Below are 24,642 nucleotides of genomic sequence, written 5' to 3' on the forward strand. Positions count from 1 at the left end.
ATGTAGAAATAAAAAAATGCATATGTGAATATTTAAACAGGATTGGAAAATTGAGTTTTATTTTTTAGTTGTTGATGTTCTCATGCACATTGTCTACAATCTGCTTCACTGAGGTAAATATATATTTTCAGAAACACAGATTGTTCTCAACTGTTAATTTACATAATTTAACAGTGGTATGGAAGGAACATCTAAAAAGAAGAAGAAGAAGCAGGTTGTCAAAAAAACATATCCTGGAGTTGATGAACTGAAAAATTATGATCATCTATTGTTTATTGATTTAAATCAATTTAGAAGGTAGGCTTGTTATGATATATATGAAGAAAATGCTATATAAGTACCTACTGTAGACTACTTAATATTTGAATCCTTTTCTTATAAAGTGTATTTTTCCATTCATGAAGATTATTTGACCATACATGCAAATGCAATATTTGAAGTTCCAATTTATAAAAATCGAGGGGATCTTAACAATGTTACTTTTTGTTGTGTAAAACACTAAAGTTTTTTGGTATTGTTTTGTAAATACAAAATTTGAAATATCAGAGTAACTTTGTTTTAAATTATATTGCTTAATGTTTTAATGCTGTTTCTTTAAAACGTAAAGGTATAAGGATTGTAAAATACTATTCTAAATGAGGCTTGAACCTTTGACTCATACCAGTGCTTTTACCAGCTGAGTTTTAAACATCTTGACCATCACATTATACCATTTTCACTCAAACAAGCTTTATTCCCAAGAGAAAACACATAACACATCCTGGTAAATTATTCTGTAAATACATGACAAAACCCAGCATCTGACAACCTGAAAGAAGCCACAAAACAAACACAATCTTATACATGCAGCATACCAGTCTAACTGTTGAGCCAAGCATATATACAAATGGTTTGATTTATCATCCCTTCAGCCCTATCTTAAGGGTGGTAGAACCAGTAATTGGGCATAAAAGGTAATGTTTTTCCAGACATATTAGAAAATCTGCTGCAGTAAAAATTAAACCTTGGACCCTTGTCTCATGTTAAATATTCTCTTGCCAACTGAACTACTGAGATTCAACTTTCAAGTATTATGACCATTGTAATGTGATAGAAACCAGATTCCCTTATTTTTTTTCAGGTAGAAACAATACAGAAAAGTTACAAGTCTTGGAAACAATTTTGAACACTTGCATAGAAGATAGACTAGTCAAAACAGATAATACTGGTAACAAAATAATTAAAATGAATAATCTAAGGGATCATAAACAAACAAGTTGATAAACAAGGCAACGTATGAGAGTGAAAACTTATAATTGGAACGAAAAGTGATAAAAAGATTTATAATAATCAAAAACATTTTAAATTATAGGATATCAAGGGGTTTTTGGTCCATAAAAGATGCCCTTACTCACAGCACCCCACAATAAACAGAAATTTAATCATTAAAATGTGCCATGGCTCCCCAGGTATTCATCAACTATTTTCTTAAATTTTTATAAAGTCACAGCCACTTTATGACAATTTATTCCACAGATTTATCTTCCTATTGGAGAAATGAAACTGCAGCTGGATTCTGTATTTCTCATTTCTTATATTTACAAACTAGTTTCATTGCTTACAGGATTCATCACAAAATTATCTTAATATGTTATATTTTTCATTAATTAGATCACCCTTTAATTGTTCTGTGTTTACAGGCTCATTACACTCATTCAGCACATTTCTAGATGCTTGAAAATTATCTTAAATTTGTATCTTTTTGTTTGTGAACTGTTATCCATCTTATGGTGTATCCAGTGGGACCTAAAATATGGTTAGGACATTTATATTCATAAATCACACTAGTAGTTTTGGTGACAGGTATTTGATCCTTATATCTGAAGAAAAACCTCTAATCTGTGTATAGACTTAACATCTGAATTCAAACTGGGGGTGTTCGTGTAACTTGTTGCTAAACTAAATAGCTTGTTATCTTGTATATGGCAAGATTGAAGAAATGTTTTATTTAGTAAAATTCCAATTAGGTTATGTAGAAAAATTTATCTTATGAAAAGGCTTCAATGACATGATCTATAATACCTATTGAAAAGGTTTTTTTTGTAAATGTTTTTTAATATTCTCTACATCTTTATGAAAATTCACATACTTACTGGTTGATTTACATGTCTTATGAATTAGTATTTTAACTAGGTGTTTCTTAAAAGACAATAGTATAAAACTGGAAAGTTGGAGTACAAACCAATGAAAGTCTTTTGAAAAGTTATACATTCAAATTTACCAACTTCATTACGAATAAAGAGGCATAAGAATGGATGTTGTTAGAGTTTGGCTGTGAATTTAATATTACAATGTCTGCTGTTAAAATAGCTTAAAAGAACCCATCTACCTTCCATAATATACTATTTAAAATGAGAAAAAACATGATTAAGGGCTACATTTTTCATGGCAAAAGGCATCTCAACATATGTATATAATGACTCTTTCACACCTGGAATTATCGTAATAGCCATCCTTTTAGTTCCCTCTCCAATGTAGCAATCGTTATAAGTCAGACAAAAACTTCACACAATATTCCACCAAATTGGTGACATGTAGTGAAGCATATCATTTTATAGATTTATAATCAATGTTTCCCTCTACACAACAGAAATATAATACTGTCTTGAAGGTTGTTATCAATCAATAACAAAAGATCTTTTTTCTTATCCTCACAATTTAAAGGGTTCACATATTCATAACCTTACACATAAATGTATCATAGTTAAATGGCATGTAACATGTTCAGCTAACCAGCTTGGGCCCCAGTAAAATTATAGCATCCTTATTATTACCAGCCAGATCTAAGACTCTTACATCATGAACAAATTTAACTGCTTTCCCTATTGTTTAGTTATTGTTTTAATTAATGTAACTGAGGAATGACATTGGACCCACCACAGTTTCCTGAGGGACAGCATTTCTAATGTTAGTCTAGGTAGATCCAGTCAGTTTTTGAGCCATTTTACTAGTTTGTTCATTACTTGAACTATGGTAATATCACCAATGTTGTATGTGGTACCTTATGAAAAGCCTTCTGAGATTTGAAATGAACAAGATATACACTTTTATCCTTGTCTATGTAAGTAACATTTTCAATAGAGTTAATAGTGATATAAAGCAAGATATTCCCTTTGTAAAGCCATGTTGTTTGTCTGACAAACAATTGAACATCAGTAAATGATCCTACAATGTATCTTTTATCAGACTCCAAAGCTTTGTGAAGGCAGTTTCTGAAATGTAAAGTTTATCTCTTATTTCATCCCTAAGTTTCTATTAAGTTAATTCCCATAATAAATTTTTTGCTATACAGAATATGTCTGCTAAGAATTACAAGATTCAAATGCTGAACCCTCATACGACACTGTCCCGATACACATATATAGATTTCTTCAGAAGTTTTATGGACAGTAATTCTCATAAAATTAAAAAAAAATGTTTAATGACAATTCCTATTCTCTGTTCTTAATTACAGAGTTATTGATGTATCATATATTATTTCTGAAGTCATAATATGCTGTTATGCTCTCTTACATGCATAATAGCATTGATAAGTTTTCCTTTATCTTTCTATATTGAGGTAATAGATACATGTAATGAAAAGTTGTAATGTGTCAATAAAAACAAAACCTGTAACATTCTGACAGACTTGTTTTATGTACTTTGAGATAGACCACAGAATATCATGATAATCTTTCAATATGTAATTAATGCAGGAAATAATAATGGACTTATACAATGAAAGAAATTATACAAAAAGTTATAAAACAGAAGTAACAAAGATGAAGATGAACCCAAAGAATTTAAAAACTATTGTCACTATTTGGTTTCTGTGAAAATTATTTCACAATCACTTCAAGTTAACCAGCAACAATACTATAAAGTTTCACACATGTATCAAAGTAAATTTTTTATGGCTTTCACAAGTATTTGAGAAATAATAAAAACACTTTTAAAAGAACACATATTTGAGACTATATTTCTGTGTGTAAAATTAAATCATTCCTGTTGTTGTCATATCTTTTGTAACCACAAGTTTCAATAGGCATAATTCTGGAGTGAATTAAAATTTTATGAATGTATGTTACTCTTTTTTAAAAAAATAATAATAATGAAGTTAATAAGTACAATGTATTTTCTGAGTATTTTCAGAATGAAGAACAACTTTTCAACAGTAAATTGGTGAAGTTAAAATGTTTATAATAATTTACAATGCTTTCTCAGAATATATTTTAATTAAAGTAGCACATATTAAAAAAGCATTGCACTTTAAAGGAACTGTGTTTGATCATGTATAAAAGCTGGTACTCTTTGAAAAAATTAATTAAAATTCCTTACTTTTGTTTCATCAAAATGATGTTTATAGGACAGCTTTTATTTCTAAACACAGAATATGGATTGCATGGTATGTCAAACTTAAAGAAAATCATTTTATTGTTTTATATTGAGTTAATGTGAACTTTTTCCTGATTACATCCATAAGAAAACCAGAAGGAAAATGCAGCTAAAATTTTTTTTTGTAAGCTTCTTCAAGTTAATTTCAAGACCCTTTCCTGTATCTGTCTTCATTTTTTTGTTTTGTGGAGACCATAATTATCAATTTAAAACACCAACTAACAAGATCTGGAAGAAACTATTACAGGAAGAAAGAATATTTCATCATCCCAAGTTTGGGACAACTGGTGGAGATGCAATTATAGCCATTAAACCATTAGTAAGTACAAAGTATTTCATAGTTCAAATTTTGCTACTATTATCTTTTTAAGTTAAGCTGTGTAAATGCAAAGTAAGAAAGGCCTAGCTTATTTTTGTAGGAATTTTATGTCCAAGTGTTACAGATGATTTTAGCTTTTTAAGATATCTTTATTATTGAAATAGCAGTCTAACTTCTATTTAATGTGACAGATTAAATGAAGTTGTGGTATAACTTAACTTCTAAGATTTCGTGTATTTAACTTAATCTCTCCATAGACTGACTGTAACTATTAACAGAAATGGAATACTGATCATCAGTGGTGTATTAAAAGAATTTTCAACCCTCTTCATCCTAAGAATCTACTGTATCACTTTTATGACTTAAGTATTTTAGAGGGGGCTTGCTTCTTCTGTGCTCTCCACTAGCACACCAGTAAGTCTAGGGAATTACAATGTTAAAATCAGGGGTTTGTTTTCCCTCAGCAGGCTCATCAGATAGCCTGATGTGGCTTTGCACTAAAAAACACACACGTTTCTTCTGTAATATAAGGCATTATTATCCACTGTTTATGGTATAACAAATACCAGGTTTTTAAATCTCCAGTTCTATCAGGTCTACTTAAATCCTTTTGTGTTCTTTGGCCCAAATGACCTTTTCACTTTTTGAATTGGAATTTTATAGTTGTTTAACATGCTTTGTCTCATCTTCCCTTTGAGTCTTTAGTTTTTTATTTTTTGTTTAACCTTCCTCAGAAATTGTATTTTTCTTGTTCTTGTTGGCTTGTTAATGTTGTTTATCAGAGTTGTTTGCAATCTATGTTTTGGCCTTTTTGTCTTTCCACATTTGTCCTGCTTTACCTGATAGTCATTTTCTTCCCAAGATTGACAGCTAGGAAAGGGGAAGGATTTTTCTCACCAATTCATCTGCCAGCCATTTCTCATTTTAAAGACTCCTCTGATTCTGATAATTTTTGTGTCCTGGCAGAGCCTTTGGGTGTTACATGGCTCATACTAACTCATTTCTAAGTACTAGAAATTGATTGTTCATTCATTAGGATTTTTTAATTTCCCATGACTTATCTCCCATAACTGTAACAAGGTTGCTTCACAAATTGATTCACGTAACCTGTAATGGATTATTGTTACAGAAGAGGAATTTTTTGTGTGTGTTACATTTTGCCAGATTTGTCTTATCTGTATGTCATTAGCCAACCTGTTGAATTTCCCTCTGGTAGGCATCATATGTGGACTACTACTAACACTTTCTCGCCTCATTAAATGATCTGGCAGTTTCCTTGTCTGAGGGTTTGTGACTCCTGTAATTATTTTGACCACATATGTTATACTTGAACCAGAGGTGCATATCTTCCTCAATCATATACTCTTTTACTTCCAGGTTACCTTTATTCTTTACCAGATCTCACTCTGTGGAGAGTGTTGCACAGGCAGGTATGCTTTCTGTTTTCCATTTCATGGTAGGAATCACTTTCATTGCAATTACTACAGGTTAAAACAGGCTCTATTGAAATGGAGTGTTCCATGAGACCATCTACGTACCTACTGGATGGAATTACCATATTATTATGGACCACCACTGGGAAACTAAATGGGATCCAGCTCATTTCTTCTGATCTTCAGATTAAACGAATTGAACTTGGTTCACCTATTGCACAGTTTACAGAACACTGCTTCTCAGGACTTCTCAACGTGTATTATTCCCAAGACTCTACAAGTGGAACTTGGGAGTCCTCACCATCCCCAGTTTCCAGTTGTTGGAGTGATGGACAGAGGCTTTTCCTCCAGAATATTTGAGTGTGGTCTTCTACTCTTGGAAAAAAGGGCAAACTTGGAGGCCATCCTACTCAGGTCCTTGCATGTTTTTCCCAGAAGTCAGTATGAATGGCACCAGCCTCTGCAAGAACCTACTCAATTCTAATTAAGGTTTGACACTAGATTGGAGTACATAGCCTTTCTTTTTGATCAATGTTAGATTCAAATACCATTCATAGAAGGAGATCCATGACCTCATCATAATTCTGATTGAGGATTTGTCTCATTCTAGGTCCTTGGTTGAGAACAGGTTCCATCTCCCTTTCCTAATTCCAGGGGCAAGTGGAATACTCCTTCCCCATTTGGCTGGGGAGTAAGAATGAATGTTCATAATTCCAGACTGGATGAGTTCTGTTCCTTTGGTTGAGTATGGTATACAAGATCCTGTAATTTTGAGTTGGGATGTTGTCTATTGGACGTCTTCATGTGGAAGAGAAAATTTATCCGGTTGGTGTTGCTTAATTTCTCATTGTGATTCTGGTGGTTTGAAACGTGTCACTTTATGGCTATGGGCTGGGATCCAATCAAACATATATATATATATAAAACATTGCAGTTTGATAGCCCTAGCCACCAACATGGGATATAGGTACTACAACCCTTGAATTCCCACCCTGAGTTGTGGAACTTTCATGAATTTATGTAACTGATTTTAAATTTTCATAAAATCTAGTTCTTTTGAAGTAACTGGTTATCTTCCTGACCATTAAACAAGTTGTCATGGTTACCTTATCTAAGCAAGTGTTAATCTCTTTACCTCACTAATTGATTATAGCTTGATTAATGTGATAATATCATACATTTCCCCAGATCATGATTCAGTGAGAAAAACAGAATGATTGTTCATGTCTGCTCATAAGTTAAAGTAGAAGTAAATAATGATAAAATTTATCATGAATATTTGTGGGGGTTAAGTACCCTATTGAGGGAGGAAACCATCAGATGTAGGCTTAGTATTTAACAACATAAATAGAAAAATACCTTGTTATTGTACAGAAGCCATTATTTTATAATTTTCATTGTTGTGATCAGACTGAGAAATTTGTGATTTGTTTTTACCCCACACTTAAATAAATAGTTGTTATTGTTATATCAGCTTCCTTGTATCTTCAACACAAACTCTACCAAACACAAATTAACAGGCCACTCATAGGGAATCTTAGTAAACACACCATTTTATAGTTTGTGGAATCTGCATCACAAACAATACTAAAAGTACTTAATATGCTTATTATTGATTATTTATGCATTTGAAAGTTTGACATTACGATTTATTGTTTATACATGCACCTTAAATTATTCTAATGTCAAAGCTTTTTTCTTGGATCGTAAGCATCATTATTGAAGATACTGTAATGGCATTTATTTGCTTTGTAATATATTGCTTGTGTGGTAATAGTTATAACTAAATAATAAATTCTGCTCATGGAAATATGGAAGTCAGTATTAAAAAAGCTTTTAAATCACTGCATTACCCTTAGTGTTTCTGTCACTGCAGTTATTCTCACCTTTGGTAATTGGTAGGGTTTCAAGATTTTAAAAAAGTGAACAAGTTCAGTGATTTCTCTTGTTTTTATATGTTAACATACACTCTTGTTCTCTTTCATTGGATAATAGTACCTGAGGCTGTTAAGCTTTTAAGTTTAATATAGCACTAAGGTTTTATTTACAGCTTACTGAGTGGAATTGTTAAATATGAATATACTATACAAGTTAAAAAAACAAATAAAATTATATCAATACTACTTTGAGAAGTGTAGTTTCTAGCAAAGAATGATGATTCTAAATGCCAGAATTTTACGAGAGTGCAAACACAAAGGAAATGAAATTTTAATCTAACAATCATACAGGGTGTTCAGAAAGTCACTGTGCAATTTTGTATAACAGTATTCATTCAGTCTATTTCAAGCCAGCAACTGATAGCTGTGTTTAGAAATAAAATAAGAAGGATCCAAGCCTGTATTGATGCCAACGGGGGTCACTTTCAACATTGTTTATAATTGTCATTCATATTTACCTCCTGTATTCTGTATTGAAACATGTCTGTTAATAAATATATAACTGCACAGTGACTTTCCAAACACCCTATAGAAAATATTAGTAAATAATCTTTCAGTAAGAGAAGAAAAATTAATTTGTACATAAAATGCCATATAAATCTTAAAAATTGTGAACAAAATTCCTTGAAAAACATCAGTAAATTAACTTTTATAACCTGGCTTCAAAACAGTGGTGAAACTTTTAGTGACAGTACAGCAAATCATTTTGTCAGTCATTTTATGTTGCAATGTATCATAATTGTTGGGTGTTGTGTTACATTGTCATTAAGGAAATAGAATAGTGCTTTAGGCTTTTTCCTAGTCATGTGGAGTGCATTCATATGATAGAGAGTTGGTGATTACTAATGGTAACTGCCTTAGGTTTAATTTATGACCTTCAGTTAGTCGAGCCGTAAAGAATTTTCAAATTAAACTTAAATGTACTTATTTTTTTTTCTTTTTATACTAAGTGTAGTAACTGTTAGTATTAATGTTTGTTAAGATGTGGCAACTTTGGTCTGCCTAAATTAGTAACGTTGATTTGTATGAAATGAATGCAAACACTAATACCATACAAATGGTTTGTTTTGAATTTTGCATAAAGTTATTCGAGGGCTATCTGCTCTAGCCATCCCTAATTTAGCAGTGTAAGACTAGAGAGAAGGCAGCTAGTCATCACCACCCATCGCCAACTCTTGGGCTACTCTTTTACCAATGAATAATGGGATTGACTGTCACTTTATAATGCCCCCATGGCTGAAAGGGCAAACATGTTTGGTGTGACAGGGATTCGAACCCACAACCCTCATATTACGAGTGCCTGATCCACCTGGCAATGCTGGATTACCATACAAATAAGAAACTTAAAAAGTGATTTTCTTTACTGCCTGTAGTGTATGTGTAAAATAACTAGACTGCATGCATATATATTCTTAATTGGTATCAACACTACATGTAAGTAATAGTTTTATCTTGTAGTGAATTTTTCTTTCATCTTACTGTGACACTCAAAATTACCTAAATTTAGTTCTAATGAAAAACTTCTTTAACTTGTATCAAAAATGGCTTGATAGCAGCTTACATTCTATATGTAATTTAGCTACTGGTGGGAAAGAGAGAAGAACATCAAACACTATTCAAGATTTGCTTAAAAAGGCTATCCTCTAATAGCATATTATTCTGAACTTGAATTCTTAGTAATTATAACATTATTTTATTTTCAATCCTGTAATTTTAGACTATTACTGAAGATGATAATTAACATCAGAAAAAATTTCCAAACAGTTTTTATTAATTATTAGACACCCAGATTAGAAAGCAGTTTAATGTTATAAACCTAAATTATTTTATGCTGCCACAAAATATTAATAGGTATCATTTCAGTAGTAATACAAGAAGTATCTATAAAGTTGTTTGTTGTTCTATTGAAGTGCAAAATTTCATAAAATAAGCAATTCTAAATATATGATCCAACTAAAAGGTAAATGTTCAAACTTATGAAAAGTTTATTGTGTGACTTCTTGTTTTTATGTTTTTTATCACAGGTTGAAAATCTAGATAACCAACTTCCACAACCTATTCCCTTCACTATCTTGACCAGTATCTCCTCCTTAAAAAAACTCCCTTCAGTTGCTGTAGAGTCTGGGACAAATAGAAAAATCACCTTAATATCACAACATCAGAATGTTCATACAAAAGTAAACATGGTCATGCTAGGAGAAAAAATTTAGTACAGTTTTTGTACAGAGCTTGTTCTAAAGGAAATTGCTCCAATAGCCTTAAAATGAGTCTTTAATGATTGCTTTCTAAAAAAAAAGTTGAGTTAAAAGTTAGTCCTTGTTTTTTAGCATCAATTTGATGTTATTGGGAAGAAAAAATATAAAGTTCTTTATTTTTATAATAAATTATTTTGTGCATAAATTTTCATTGTTTGTTCATTTGTCATTTAACTCAAAGATTACTCACACTTCTATTTTATAAAAGTAATTTATTAATTTTGTTTATGTTTAAATATTACCACACACTAGCTGGAACATTTACATTATTCAAATTTAAGAAGAGATTTTAAAGTTTTTCTCATGTTCAATGGTCAGACCAATATACACATAACTGTAATGAACTAAACAAACATGTTATAGACTACTTATATAAAAAAAAAAAAACTGTAGTTGAGTCTGCTCATTTAACTGTTGATTTTGTTATAATGAGATATGTCAAAGTTTTTTGGTTGGAATTTTGACCATATTTCTCTCCATGCCCAGAAAATTTAACCATCTCTAGTATATTTTTATACACTTGTTCCTTACATATTCAACCTTCAGTAAACCATGACAATAGAGTTGTAGATCCATGATTTTCATGACAGGAATAAAAGTTTATAATTGTTTTTCTCTTTTTATAGTTTATTCCTTGAAGTAGACAAGATAGAGTCAGAATTATGTTTAAATTGCTAAACTTGTATCAATAGTTTTTTTTTACACTTCCAGGTAGAAACATGTTTATTGACATGTATTATATAATATAGACCCAATAATAACAACAGGTTTGACAAGGATGTTCTGCATCTGGCAACTCAGCTTTGTCATGCATGCAAATAGATAGTTGCTTCTACTAAATTGTAATTTTAGCCCCATTGCTATCCACTTTCTCAGAATAGACTATGTCAAACTGAATGTGATGATTTTAAAATAACTCTTTATTCAAAGAACTCCAGGTAGAACTCTGAGCTATGAAAACACACAAGAGTTCAACAGTTACATTCACATTGTTTGTCCACTCAAGAGCATCACCTCATGACTTTTTCTTCCTAATAGAATTAGTGAGCTGTAACATACAGATAATGTTTTATTCAACTAGTAAAGGATATTAAAGTCAGTAACCCTTTTAACTCAGATACTATATGTTAATACAATATCCTCTAAGACAAAATAGATGTTATCTGTTGCAGGAAACAAAACAACTAGAATTTTCTGAACCATGTGTTTAGACTAAAACTGCATACAAACACAAGGAACATTTTAAAATCCTTGTACAACTAAAACCAGGTAGAAATCATTTTATATCTGCATATCTCACTTATACATATATGTTTTTTATACTTTGTGAAGTTTTATAGTTAACTGAAAATGAAACAATATACATTTGTTACAAGCAGAAAAATTGGAATACAGTAAATGGAATCCTTATATTTTGTCCCAAAAGTGTCATTTGTTCAAATTTACTGTTGCAGTTTTGTAAATAGATTACTACAAAAATTTCCTAACTGTATATATTTTTGTGAAAGTTAGTAAAAGTGTTTATAATTTCATGTATGTTTGTTTATTTCACATAGTTTGCTGGTATTGTAATTTATAGATGAACTTCTGTCTTATAGCCTAGAAACTTTCAAATAAAGTTAGGATCTCATGTCACTTTATGTTAAAAAAAATTATAATTATACATTTTTGAAGCAACATTAGAAAATACTTACTTCCTTGAAGTTACTTGTTTTATTCTCTTTAGTTTACACATTATTGGACTATAATTTCCATGTTGAAACATATGTAACACACTGGTTCATTCAAAACTAGATGTTTAAACAGTGCTAATGTTAAATTTCACAAGTTTATAGAGTATCTCTCATTTCATTTAGTTATTGAAAAAAGTATTTAAATTGAAACTAACCATTTGTTTATGAATATGCTTTTTTTTTTATTAATATCCTTTGCCAACTTTGGACATAAATGTATAATTCTTGCAACATATAATTTTGGTCAATTATTATCAATTAATTGAATGTTGTTAATTTGTCTACTTCACAGCTATCTAAAAACCTCCATCCAATATGAAAAACTTGCATTGTATGCTGTACAAAGGATTATCTTTATCATTCAAATTGTTCTAAGAAACTTCTAAGAAAACCTCAAAACTGATATGTATTGTTATATATATATACACACACACACACATTTTAATTATTAAATTTAGTTTTTTCTTAACTATTGTGCTGTCTTTTTTAATTTTAATTTGCTCCCCAAAAATTGTTTTTTCATGTCTTCATTAGCCACAAACTAAAGCACAATCTCATTTGTATCCATAATAAACTTACTAACAAATATATTTTACAAATGTTCCTCAAATGTGCATGTATGTATTATTTATAGGGTAACTGAAAAAACAACTTGGATTAAATTTTTCTAGATACCTAAATCGTGATAGGAAATTTAAAAATTTGAGTACTTCCATATATATATAATGAAGGTAACTTGTTTGAACATAGATAAAAATGATATATTTTTTAAAAATATACAAGTAATATGATTAATTTGAATAACATGATTATCATTGCATTTGGAAGAAAGTGAGTAATTTAGTTAGTTTTAGATTTTTAAATGATTGCATAAATTAGTAAAGCAAAATATGAAAATTCAGTATATTTGAGCCTCTCCCAGTGACTCAGTGGTAAGTTGCAGGCCTACAATTCTAAATATTAGGTTTTGATACTTATGGTCGGAAGTGCAAAGATAGCTCATGCGTGTTTTCTTATAGCAAAGCCACATCAGGCTATCTGCTGAGTCCAATGAGGGAAATTGAAACCCTGATTTTAGCATTGTAAATCTGCAGACTTACCGCTGCACCAGCAGGAGACAGATAGATCACTGTGTAGCATTTTGCTTAACAACTAACCAGACTATTATGTAATTGATTTGCAAGTTTTATATTATATATGTAACTACAGCTATTGTATTTTTCATATCTGGCTATGATCATACAGTAATTTTATTATAAAGAAGTACAAGTAAACTGGTCTCAAAAATTGCTTTACAGAAATAAGATTTCAATATTATTTTATTGTTAGCTTCTTAAAAAAAATTGTCTACCAAAATTATTAGAAAGACTGAAAGCAGGATAGTTTTACACAAGAAATATGCCAATATAATTTTTCTTTTTACACATAATTTCACCACTGTATGGCTATTTAATGCTACACTGAAAACATTATACTGTTACAAACATCTTTGAGCAATATTGTAGTAGAATATGGTACATTTTCAATTTTCAAAGAGTTAGCACAAGCTATAAATATTTTAAACTAAAGAACGTTTTGTAGATAAATTGGAAGATATCACAATTAGTTTAAATTTCAGAAATACTCCTACTTTAAGCATAAATTATACAGTATTTATATTTTCACAGAAGTTATAACATACTTAATTGTGATTTATGCTAGACAAAGCAGGTACATTCAGTTGTTAAATATTTGTTTTTGAATGTAGCACCTTATTCAACTACAAACTATATATCAGGTTGCTGTGACGGCAGTAGGTGTGTTGTGTATGTCTACATACGTCTCCAATATGAGACAAAAACAGAAATGTTTAGCTGTCCATAAGAGTCGTAATCTGCAGTTTTCTTTGCATTTCTTCTGTGTCTATATATTCTTCTGAAAAAAAATGAACAACAAATTTGGAAGATGTGGCAAGAAAACCATTGTCTGAAAAATGTCCTTTGATGTCTTCAGCTTCAAGCCATAAGAATGGGATGATGGCATCAGTTTCTAGATAGATATCAAAAGTGCCAGAAGTAACAGCAGATTTGGTAACATTTACCACCTGGGAAAAACAAAAGAATAGTAACAGTGGATCTGGTAAAATTTGCCACCGAGCAAAAAAAGGTAATGGTGGAATGACAGCATTTTAGAATATTACAAAAGATGATAATTACCATAAGAAAAATTTTTCAAACAGTTTTTATTAATTATTAGACACTCTGTGAGAAAAAAACTAAATAACGTAAATCACTTATGAAGGAACAATAAAAAGAAAAGGTAACTAATCTCCAAAAAATGAGTTTAAATGATTAAGTATTTTATTTGGCAGGGATTTTTTTTTTATCTACATGTATTCAATCTAATGATCAAAGTTCACATACTGTTCTTTCTCTACATTTTCATGATTAAAGAGTTAGTGATAGTTTATTCACTTGGTTAAAATGTAGTTTTCTTAGTTTAATGGTAAGAGATTTCAATAAGAAATTCTTAGGAATGGAGGGTGATGTAGAAGAAACCGGAGTCAGGCACAGCATTAGAATTATTTAAATACTGGCTAGTAATATTACTGTGTTGTAGCTTTTAGCATTTGTGTTCTTTTATTTGACTTCAGAGCAATTTAGTGGTTGATCACATACATCTCTCGTTGTACATTGGACGTGAGAACTCGTATATGATTAGTGATGTATTCAACTGATGGTGTTTGTATTTAAAACTTTTAATCTAGCCTCTGTTTTAGACATGTTTTAACTGAAATTAGGGAAATATGGCTGTTTGATAAACTTTTTCATTTTCTTCTTCCTCATGCATGAAATAGTGCCTAAGTAGGGTATGACTGATGTAAGGGCTTTAAAACCAGTTCTAAGTCACTAAATTTTGAATTAAAAAAAGATAAAGAAAAAATGTAACATGAATTTCAATTGCTAAATATGACAGACTAAAAACTGTATTTATCCTTTTGTAAATATAAAAATTATTTGGTTAAGAAAGAAATACTAATGATGAATTTTATAAATTGTGACATCTAATTCCTTATTTTCTCAGTTCACTCTCTTTCACTCCATGTATTCCCCATTACACCAAACATGCTTGCTCTTTCAGCAGTGACAGTGTAATAATGTGACAGTCAATTCCACTATTCGTTGGTAAAAGAGTAGCCCAAGAGTTGGCAGTGGGTGGTGATGACTAGCTGCTTTCCCTCTAGTCTTACACTGCTAAATTAGGGACGGCTAGCACAGGTAGCCCTCGAGTAGCTTTGTGTGAAATTCAAAAAACAAAACAAACCAACATAGCCATAATTCTATAATATTTGTGCCAGAAACTGTTAGAATCATACAGTATCTTGTTTGGACATATCTTGTGAACCCAGCATGGTGTTAACACTGCTGAATAATTTTTTACATAATTTAAAACATAATGAATGGATCTCCAATATGTCCAAGGAAACTAACTGTTAAACTATTTTCATCAGAATGATGAAATGTATTAAATATCATTCTTTTTATAAAGTGTTTTCATGGTCACTTTAAAATAATTCCAGAATCATCTAGTATTTGTATATAGACTAGAAAGTTACAATATCACAATATTACCTTTACTTTAGGCTTTTGAATTCCTCTAGCTTTGTTCAATGGTGATAAGAAAATTTCATTTGAAGGTCCCTCTTGTTTACCATCTCTGTTTGTAAGATAAAAGAGGAAGACACATTCTTCCCTAGAACATTTTGCCTTTTTAAGGATTTCATCCAGTGAGTATGTAAAAATCACTTGAGAAGTTTGTGGAGGCTGAAAAGTAAAAACAAACAGTTATTGCAATGGCTTACAATGTTTGCCAGTCATAAACTAGTGAATAGCTTCAGTGGAAGAAATTACTAGTTTACTAGTTTAAATAAAATATTATTGATTTCTGTCTGTTATTGAAGTCTGTTCACACATTCTGATTTGATTTGTGACCTGTAGGTTGAGAATTGTAAACCTATACCATCTAGCTCTTTCTGAAGAAATTTGTTACCCAAATTACTTGTTTTTCTTATGTAATAGTAGGAAATTGGTTTGCTGATTAAATGCTCATCTTTATTTGTGCCTAATTTTTGTTTTAACGAATTGGTCATTTTCACTGTGTTAACATGTTTTCTGTAGAATACATTGTTCACCTACAATCTATATAATAAAAGCTCTAGAGTTAATTTATTAACTAATTTATTTCAACACAGAAATTACAACTGATCAAAAGTTAACTGAATTACTCATAACTTTAACAGTTTTACTACACTCATTGCTGGTGTATTTTCTATAGTAACACATTTAATAAATTTGAAAGAATTTCTCTGTACAACAAGAACTAATTCATGTAAAACCTTTAAAACTTAATTAAATCATTCTTGAAAGATCTTTTTCACTTTGAGGTGTACTTCACCAAAATCTCATTATTAATTTTTAAGACATCCATAAAAGAAAAACTTCAAACATTATAAAATAAAATACATTTCTAACGGTCAGTGTACAATGTATTATAATAATGTACCTGTAAAATATCCACACTGCTCTTGAAGTGATATTTGAACAATGTTTTGTCTTAATTCAAGAAAAGGATATGATGCAGACAACAGAATAAAGAAAAACTTTATTGGAAGTGAAATTGATGAAAAAAATCTTACATTTGTCAAGTCTGGTGTTAATAGATACAAGATTTAGTTGTAATGATGAGAAATGCACTCTGTTCACTTTTTTCTTGTAAGGTAATTTTAATGTAGCATAATTACTATAATGTCTGGAATAACATGCCATAGTGATAACAGTAAAGCTCAGTTCAGAAAACTGTTAGGGAAAGTATGGTCAATTGTCGAATTTTCTACAGTTTTTTTTTTGGCATTGCCAACAATTTTTTGTATTCCTTGCCCAGCTGAAGAGACATAAGACCTTTTATTCTGAGCCTTTTGTACTCCCACTGCACTTGAATAAATTTGTGACATCGACCAGAAATTGACCCTTATTGGGTCAGCAGGATTTTTTTTTAAATTTTCAAGCAAATAGTGTTTGTTTTATGGTAACTTTAACTTTCATATTTAATAATTTTAAAGAATATATGTAATGATTACATCAAATTATTTGCCACAGGGATTAACAGTAGTAGAAAGAGGTTGAAGATATCAGGTAGAATGATGGGAAAATATACAATACAGTGTATAAAAAATTTCTTTCACATTTTATAACAGTGTGCTGAATAAGAAAATGAATGGATTTAATCTATGAACTGGCAAGCTCTCAAGATGGTCAATATTTTTCATTCTCAAGACAACAGCCATGCAAACTTTGAGCTGGGTATGAAAAAGCAACATTTTTAAAAATCACTACTGGCAAAAATAGTTGTGTACAATATATGTAGCTTTTGAGCTTCAGTGAAAAAACAAAGTTTCATGGATGAGATACTTTGTAATTAATGCATATAAAATTATGTTTAATTAATCCCTTGTTAAAATGTAAATAAAATCTTTGAAGACCAAGCATTTGATTTGTGTGAGAATTAATTTCAACTTTATTTACAGAAACTTAAAACTGTGAAAGTGAAGACTATACCTGATCAAACACTGTTGCAATGTCCAGTTTGGGTAAAAACGTGTTCCATCTGTGGACAACTGTGTGTAAAGTAAGGTTTTGCTGTGGTGCAAGATAATCAGATATTACAGATACACTAATATTTCCCTTTCCATCTTCAAATGGTGAAACTAACAGGGGAGCAAAAAACTTGACAGCAAAATAATGCAGCATTTTCCATTTACCACCATATTCTGGAAATCAAAAGTTAATAAATGAGAATCTGTTTGAGATAGACTTATGAATTCAGGAAGATATAAAACCAATAATTTATTCAGAATTGGATTCTTAAAGTAATTTCGAAATATATCTGCTATATAGAGATATAAGACATTAAATTATTCATACAACTTGGTTAAGCCATGCAGTGATGTGGAATTTTTACTTTTGATATAAATGTATTTTTCCTCTGTACTGGACTACCTTTCTGACCAAGAAGAAGAATGAAATTTTAAATGCATAAAATATATATATCTAAACCAAATATACAGTAGTTAGGCTATACATAATAAGGTGCCCTACTTGTAAATTGTGTGGAAGTGTTCCTGTGTTTCACCTTATGAAAAATATAAAGATTTGGATCTGTTTACCAGCTGGATGTACATGTATTCTATTATAAATATACTTTAGCTTCATTGAGGAATTTTTAAATTAAAGATATCATCACACAACACAAATAAGGTAATGAACTCATGTACAAATTAATTGTAATATGAATCTGATATATTCATAATAAAAATTAAAGGATTAAAAGGCCACAACCATAAAAGATGTAGTTATCCAATCTACCAAATATTTTAAAAGAAAATATGCTTAGAAGCAGTTTCTCATTCTCAGCTTCAAGTGCAAGATTATGTCAAAACTTTTGATTTTTTTTATTAGCAAAATTCAAAATATGACAATGCATATTTCATGCCAAATGATTATGAATTTTTTTTCATATTTGCCTTAAAATGTTTACAAGTTATTAAATACTGTTCAAATATCTCAGTAGGCAAGCTTGTAACTTTGTTCATGTTAATTACAAATATTTCAAATGAAAAAGTATATCGTGAAATACCATGTCCCTTACATATGTGTACTGACTTTTTTAATGTGCATAAAATAACATTATGATGTTTCCAAAATAAATAAAAACAATTTATAGATACCATTGTTTTAATATATCACAAAAAAGAAACCTGATAAATCAAGTATTTTCTGAAGGTAACTTCTTTCTTTTAGCATGTATGGGTAATGAGATAGGAAACTAAAAATTGATAAAGTGATCTTTGGTCATCTTTAAGAGTTGCTGAGAAGCTATCTTAACCAATTCTATATATATTCACCTTAGAATATAATAAACAACATTGGCTAAAAGTCTTAATCCTACTTTACTATTCAGTTCAATTATTATGCAGATGACATTTATATTTTACCATTTCTAAGGATGTCAAATTGCAAGACTTTCCAACAGGAAATAAACAGGTAACTTCATGACCAGCTCTCAGTCATATACACAAGTTAGTGAAGAAAGATAAAAAGCTAGTCATTGGAAGTAACCCAATAAAATGGTGGTTCATTGCAACTACACAAAGAACTGTAAAGCATCATAAAAGCCATGTTCACATACTTCTCTCAAACACATAGCATTAAAGAAGACCAACTAGAAGTATGTCACAACAATGGATGAAACAAATGTCTATTTAACTTCCTGCAAGATTCAAGGCACTTTATTTCCATCATGGCAGTAATACAACATCTCAAAAATGGTATAGAGTATGCCACAAAATCTTTCCCAAGAGTTTGTTTGTTTGTTTTTGAATTTCTTGGAAAGTTACATGAGGGCTATCTGCACTAGCCATCCCTAATTCAGCAATGTTAAGACTAGAGGAAAGGCACCTAGTCATCACCACCCACTGCCAACTCTTGGGCTACTCTTTTACCAATGAATAGTGGGATTGACCGTCACATTATAACGCCCCCACGACTGAAATGGCGAGCATGTTTGGTACGATGGGAATTCAAACCTGTGATTACAAGTTGAACGCTTTAACCCACCTGGCCGTGCCAGGCCCTTTCCCAAGAGACTGATAATGGTTGCAAATTATAACTATAATGACAAGTAAAACGTCCAAATAGTTGAGAAAAATGTAAAGATGAGCTTTGCATGCTATCATTCTAATATGCTGATACCACCAATATGTTGTGAGGAATACTACATTCACAGAGTACCAATAAGGTGTAATAACGTCAAGAAAAAAACATTTAACCACACTTCCAAGTCAATGCAGTTTCTCTGCAAGATGCACTAAACAAACCTCATTTTCTGTGTAAGACATTGTTTAACCATGGATGTCATGTGAAGCCACTAAAACTAGCGTCAGAGTCCAAAAAAGTGTGAATTCTAATTATTTTTAATTTTTATAAACAGTATTGTATTCTCATCACTAGTTTATTGTTAATTGTAAATTTCAACATTTCATCTTTCTAGTCAGATGTTAAACCACTTACATTTTAAGAGTAACTTATATAACAAAATTTCATTACACTTGCTTAAAAGTTTTTATTTTCTTTTTGCTTACAAAAACATTATTTTCTTTGGTAGAAAAAGTAAAAAAAAAAACTGTCCAGCTTTGATGTTACCAATAAATAAAATTGAGAAACACCTTACCAATGGATGACCATGATGGTGCTTGCCAAATATCATTAAGTTGCCAATAGAGGGCACCTCTAGTAAGGCCTTCTCCCTTTACAATATCACTTTGACATCGTCGATAATACTCAGTCTCAGTTTTGATACTCATTGCTTGATTAATCTGTTAAGTACCAAAATTGAAAATACAGTTATCTGATCAAGCATATCGAATTGGGAGATGAACATATCACACCTTGTTTATATTATACTTTTGGAAAACATATCCATTAAACATGTGCAAAAATGCAAAGAGCTTTTGCAGTAAACAACTTTTTTCTAACTGCTTCAATCTAAATCTTTAAGATAATTTAAAACATATGATAAAAAGAAAGAAAATAATAAATTCTAATTACTGAACATATAAAATATACTTAAAGCTCTTACAGTAGTTAAATTTTATTTAAAAATATGAATTAGTTTATTTTCTAAACTAATGTTTAAATTACCTGTGATAAATACAAAAGTTGTTTGAATCCTTTTTTTCCTGCATCATAAGGTGGAATATTCATGTGACGTATAATGGAGAGGTTAATCTCCACACCACCTATAATTAGAATGGTAAAAAATTACACAAAAATACCTCAGTCTTTACAGTTTAAAAATTATACTTTTTTATCAGTAGAAGGCACACTATGTAAGAATATATTTCTTTCACCTACATGGTTACACCTTGTAATACTTATTTCAAAGAAAACTATTCTTACATTTGCAACTCTAATATCCCTACACAATGTGGGACCTTCTTCTGTAGTTACATCCGAAACCTAGGGTACATTTTATATCCCACATTATAGCTTGTACCCTGGAGTATTTTCAACTAGTGCAGCAGTTTTGTTTATTCTTTTTTAATTTATTTTTGTTTTGGCTTGTTTTCAGGTTACAACAAACCAATATAAATAGTCAGAGGTACGGATTTTCTGTTTTTAATGCAGTCCTTCCTTTTGATTTTGTTTACTTTATTAGTATCAATTTTCTCTAATATATATATAGAGCATAAAAAAAAACAGAAAGATCTGCTTTCTTGTATAATTAACTAAGATTGTAAAATATATTATTTCCATGATATTACCTTTTATGGTATTGTGATAGTACTGATCAAACTTTTGACTTCTAAAAAACAAACAGTTAGTAAGTTTGCCATAATTGTAATTCACATCATATTCGTCAGACAGATATATTGAAATGTGTCTCGCAATCACATCATCTAAAAACTCCTGTACTAGTCAAACAATTAGATATCCATGCAAATAACAAGGTCACAGAATAGGGATTAATAATTAAATCAAAGAGCTTTAATCTGTCATTCCAAATATAATAAAACGTATTTAACCTGCAACTTATACATAAGCAAGAGTATGATGAAGTTTCTTCTAAAGTAAAAACTGTTGAACAGAAAAACTTTTAAGAACCAATTCAATATTTATCATAAAGAAGCAGCAACATTATTCAAATTTTTGATACATATCTATTAACTTCAGTTTAAAATTAACTGTTTTTTGTTTGTTTTTGAATTTTGCGCCAAGCTACACAAGGGCTATCTGCACTAGCTGTCCCTAATTTAGTAGTGTAAGCCTACGGGGGAAGGCAGCTAGTCATCACCACCCACCACCTATTCTTGAGCTACTCTTTTACCAATGAATAGTGGGATTGACCATCACATTATAATGCCCCCACAGCTGAAAGGGCGAGCATGTTTAGTGCAACAGGGGTTCGAACCCACAACCCTCAGATTAATCCACCTGACCATGCAGGGCCTAGAGAAGTAACTTATAATACACTTTTAGCTCTTCACTAGTGTGAATATTATGTCAAACTTTCCTGCCAAAATACATGGTGTAGCTAGCCATATTAAAAAATAAAATGAAAATAGAGTATAAGGAACAAATTTACCTATTCCTTGCTATTTAATCATGGCAATATTGTTTGGAACAGTAAACAATGTATGAAATAAAATACACACACACATATATATAATATTCCATTACTTTTTATGTCTACTTAATCATTTCCTGATGTTCATCCCTCATTAAATTGTCCTCTGGACAAAAAGACTTATAAAACCAAAGCAACAAATATCCTGTAGGCAATATCTCCCTTCTGTATGATTGTAAAAACAATTGATAAAATAACATGATAATTACCTAGTGCATGATGCTGCCGATGTTCTAGAAACTTACTGAAAGGATAGGTCCAATCGTCTGACTTTGAGACATTTTTCAATGTTTCAAATGATGGGTAGGACTGAAATCCATATTCGGAAACAAATCTGGGACGAGGATATATGTGCCAGTCCCAGCCATCATTGCCATAATTGTAATAATGAACTGTAATCAAGCACACTCTGTTAATATAGGTATATAATAGTCAGCTACAAAAACATGCTTCTTCATTATGAAATCTTGTATCTGCTTATAGTTAAAAACAGTGAATTCTGAAATATTATATATTTCATCAAAGAAACTGATAAATTACCAGATATTATTACCCAAGTTTATAATTTGGTTTATTAATAACAAAATTTGCATCAATGAAGTAATTATATGCTGTCTTTAACAATATAAAAATAGCTTTTCTCGTACAATCCAAGAAATAATTTATAAAATTTTTACATGCTATAATATTACCTTATGGTCAATGGCATGTATGATGTAACATTTTTTAAGCAAACCAAATATTTTAAATTCTGAGATGTATATTAACAACAGTTCTCACGATTTATTAAACACTACAGTTTTGAAAAATATTATAGAATGCACAGGTGATTCATATACAAAAGTAGCAAACAGTATATAATTAGAACTAAATGGTCAATTTTTCATTTATCCAGTGTATTATTACAAAAAACATAATAGTAAAATGAGTTCTACAATACCCTACCATATTTTCTTCCCTTTAAACAGAGCTGCATGTCTTGCTTTTAAGCTGTCATAAGTTTACCAGTGCATGATTCTGAAAAATTATTTCAAATGCTCTGTATTCCCACAATTCAGCCACATTGTTTGGTTGCTGTTTAACTTTCTCACTTTCAATATATGCAAAATATTCCTTAATGACGTTCATATTGTATTTTGTCCAAGCCAAAATATGATTTTGAGTCTTCCATTGGCCCCTTTTTTTTTCTGCAGGCATAATTTTACTTTACTTGCTTCTTGTTTGAACCACTGTCTTGTTAGAAAAGAAATTTCTACCTAAAAAATCTTGTTCATGAAGGAGTGACATGATGTATAAAAATCTGCTTGTACCTAATCAGTAGTCAGAGTGCAGTCAGTTCTGTGTATATCTCTAAAACCATTAATGGAAATGTAACCCTTGTTTGGGTAACTTCCCCCATATGCTTTACTGTATTTTATTCTCCTTTTTTAACTAATATATATTTTTTACAAAGAGTATTCTCCTCCAGTTTTTCTCACCCCATTACTTTTAAAGTCTAATGTCCATTTCATCTGTTTGATTTGGTTGTATTTTCTGAGCAATGTTTTTGAGTAACTATACATTTATTGAGCTCACTTTATGTTAACTTACATATTAATTTTATATTAACATCTGTATGCACAATTAGGTCACTGGCAATATTACTACTGGACTATGTAAAGAGTGTGTCCCAAGTTACTTAATATCCCTTTTGAAAAGTTTGAGTTTTCTTCCTAAACAATGTCTATTATCAAGAGTACTGATTTCTATGCTTTAAAATGGGAAATACACAGAAAAAGCAGTCAAATTTTGGAAGAAAAATGGAAAAATCATCAAAGAAGGGCACATAATTTTCAATAACTCCCACAACATGTTTATAGTACATTTGAAATCTTCCATATTTTTACATATACCATATTTATTATTAATTTAGACCTAATTATGTCACAAAGCTAGAATTAAAAAGACTAAAGAAACAAAGCAACAAAAACATTGTCCATAATTCACAATACTACCACAACACAATCTCTATAATAATTAATATCTCAATTTCAAGAGACTATAATTTCAAAACAATAAAAGATTTATCAATATACTTCTGTCAAACTGTGCATGCTCATCTTTACATTCAGTCTTTATTCCTTCCAGTCCCTAGCATTTTGTTTGTTGTGAAGCATTGTTGAGCATTTCAAATGCTTCAAGTATTAACTAATCTTGTGTATTAAGGAGAAGTGTTATGTACAGGCACAGAAATATAAAAAATGGTTATATAATGATGACTGCTTAAGAGGAGAAATGTGCAGAGAAGCTTGCCACTGGTACATTTACATGGTTACAGAACTGTTGCTATTG

The 24,642-nt window shown here is 30.5% G+C and overlaps 2 protein-coding genes across 11 annotated transcripts in view; one reads left to right on the forward strand and one right to left on the reverse strand.

Annotated features, from left to right (window-relative positions):
• Positions 1–10,475, forward strand: part of LOC143232685 (E3 SUMO-protein ligase ZNF451-like) — a 40,062-nt gene extending 29,587 nt beyond the window's left edge. For all 10 annotated transcript variants that reach the window (XM_076468413.1, XM_076468417.1, XM_076468414.1 and 7 more), the window contains exons 2-4: positions 132–297; positions 4,543–4,732; positions 10,127–10,475. In XM_076468413.1, the coding sequence (XP_076324528.1) occupies positions 179–297; positions 4,543–4,732; positions 10,127–10,312 (495 nt within the window). In that variant the 5' untranslated portion in view covers positions 132–178 and the 3' untranslated portion in view covers positions 10,313–10,475. The remainder of the gene's footprint in view (positions 1–131; positions 298–4,542; positions 4,733–10,126) is intronic.
• A 781-nt stretch (positions 10,476–11,256) lies between these two features.
• Positions 11,257–24,642, reverse strand: part of beta-Man (beta-mannosidase) — a 46,537-nt gene continuing 33,151 nt past the window's right edge. Inside the window, exons 11-16 of the mRNA XM_076468402.1 lie at positions 22,521–22,703; positions 20,826–20,923; positions 20,356–20,500; positions 17,685–17,896; positions 15,702–15,893; positions 11,257–14,173 (exon numbers count right to left, since the gene is read on the reverse strand). Of these exons, the coding sequence (XP_076324517.1) occupies positions 13,940–14,173; positions 15,702–15,893; positions 17,685–17,896; positions 20,356–20,500; positions 20,826–20,923; positions 22,521–22,703 (1,064 nt within the window). The 3' untranslated portion in view covers positions 11,257–13,939. The remainder of the gene's footprint in view (positions 14,174–15,701; positions 15,894–17,684; positions 17,897–20,355; positions 20,501–20,825; positions 20,924–22,520; positions 22,704–24,642) is intronic.

Source organism: Tachypleus tridentatus, chromosome 11 (assembly GCF_004210375.1).
Source record: "Tachypleus tridentatus isolate NWPU-2018 chromosome 11, ASM421037v1, whole genome shotgun sequence".
NCBI lineage: Eukaryota > Metazoa > Arthropoda > Merostomata > Xiphosura > Limulidae > Tachypleus > Tachypleus tridentatus.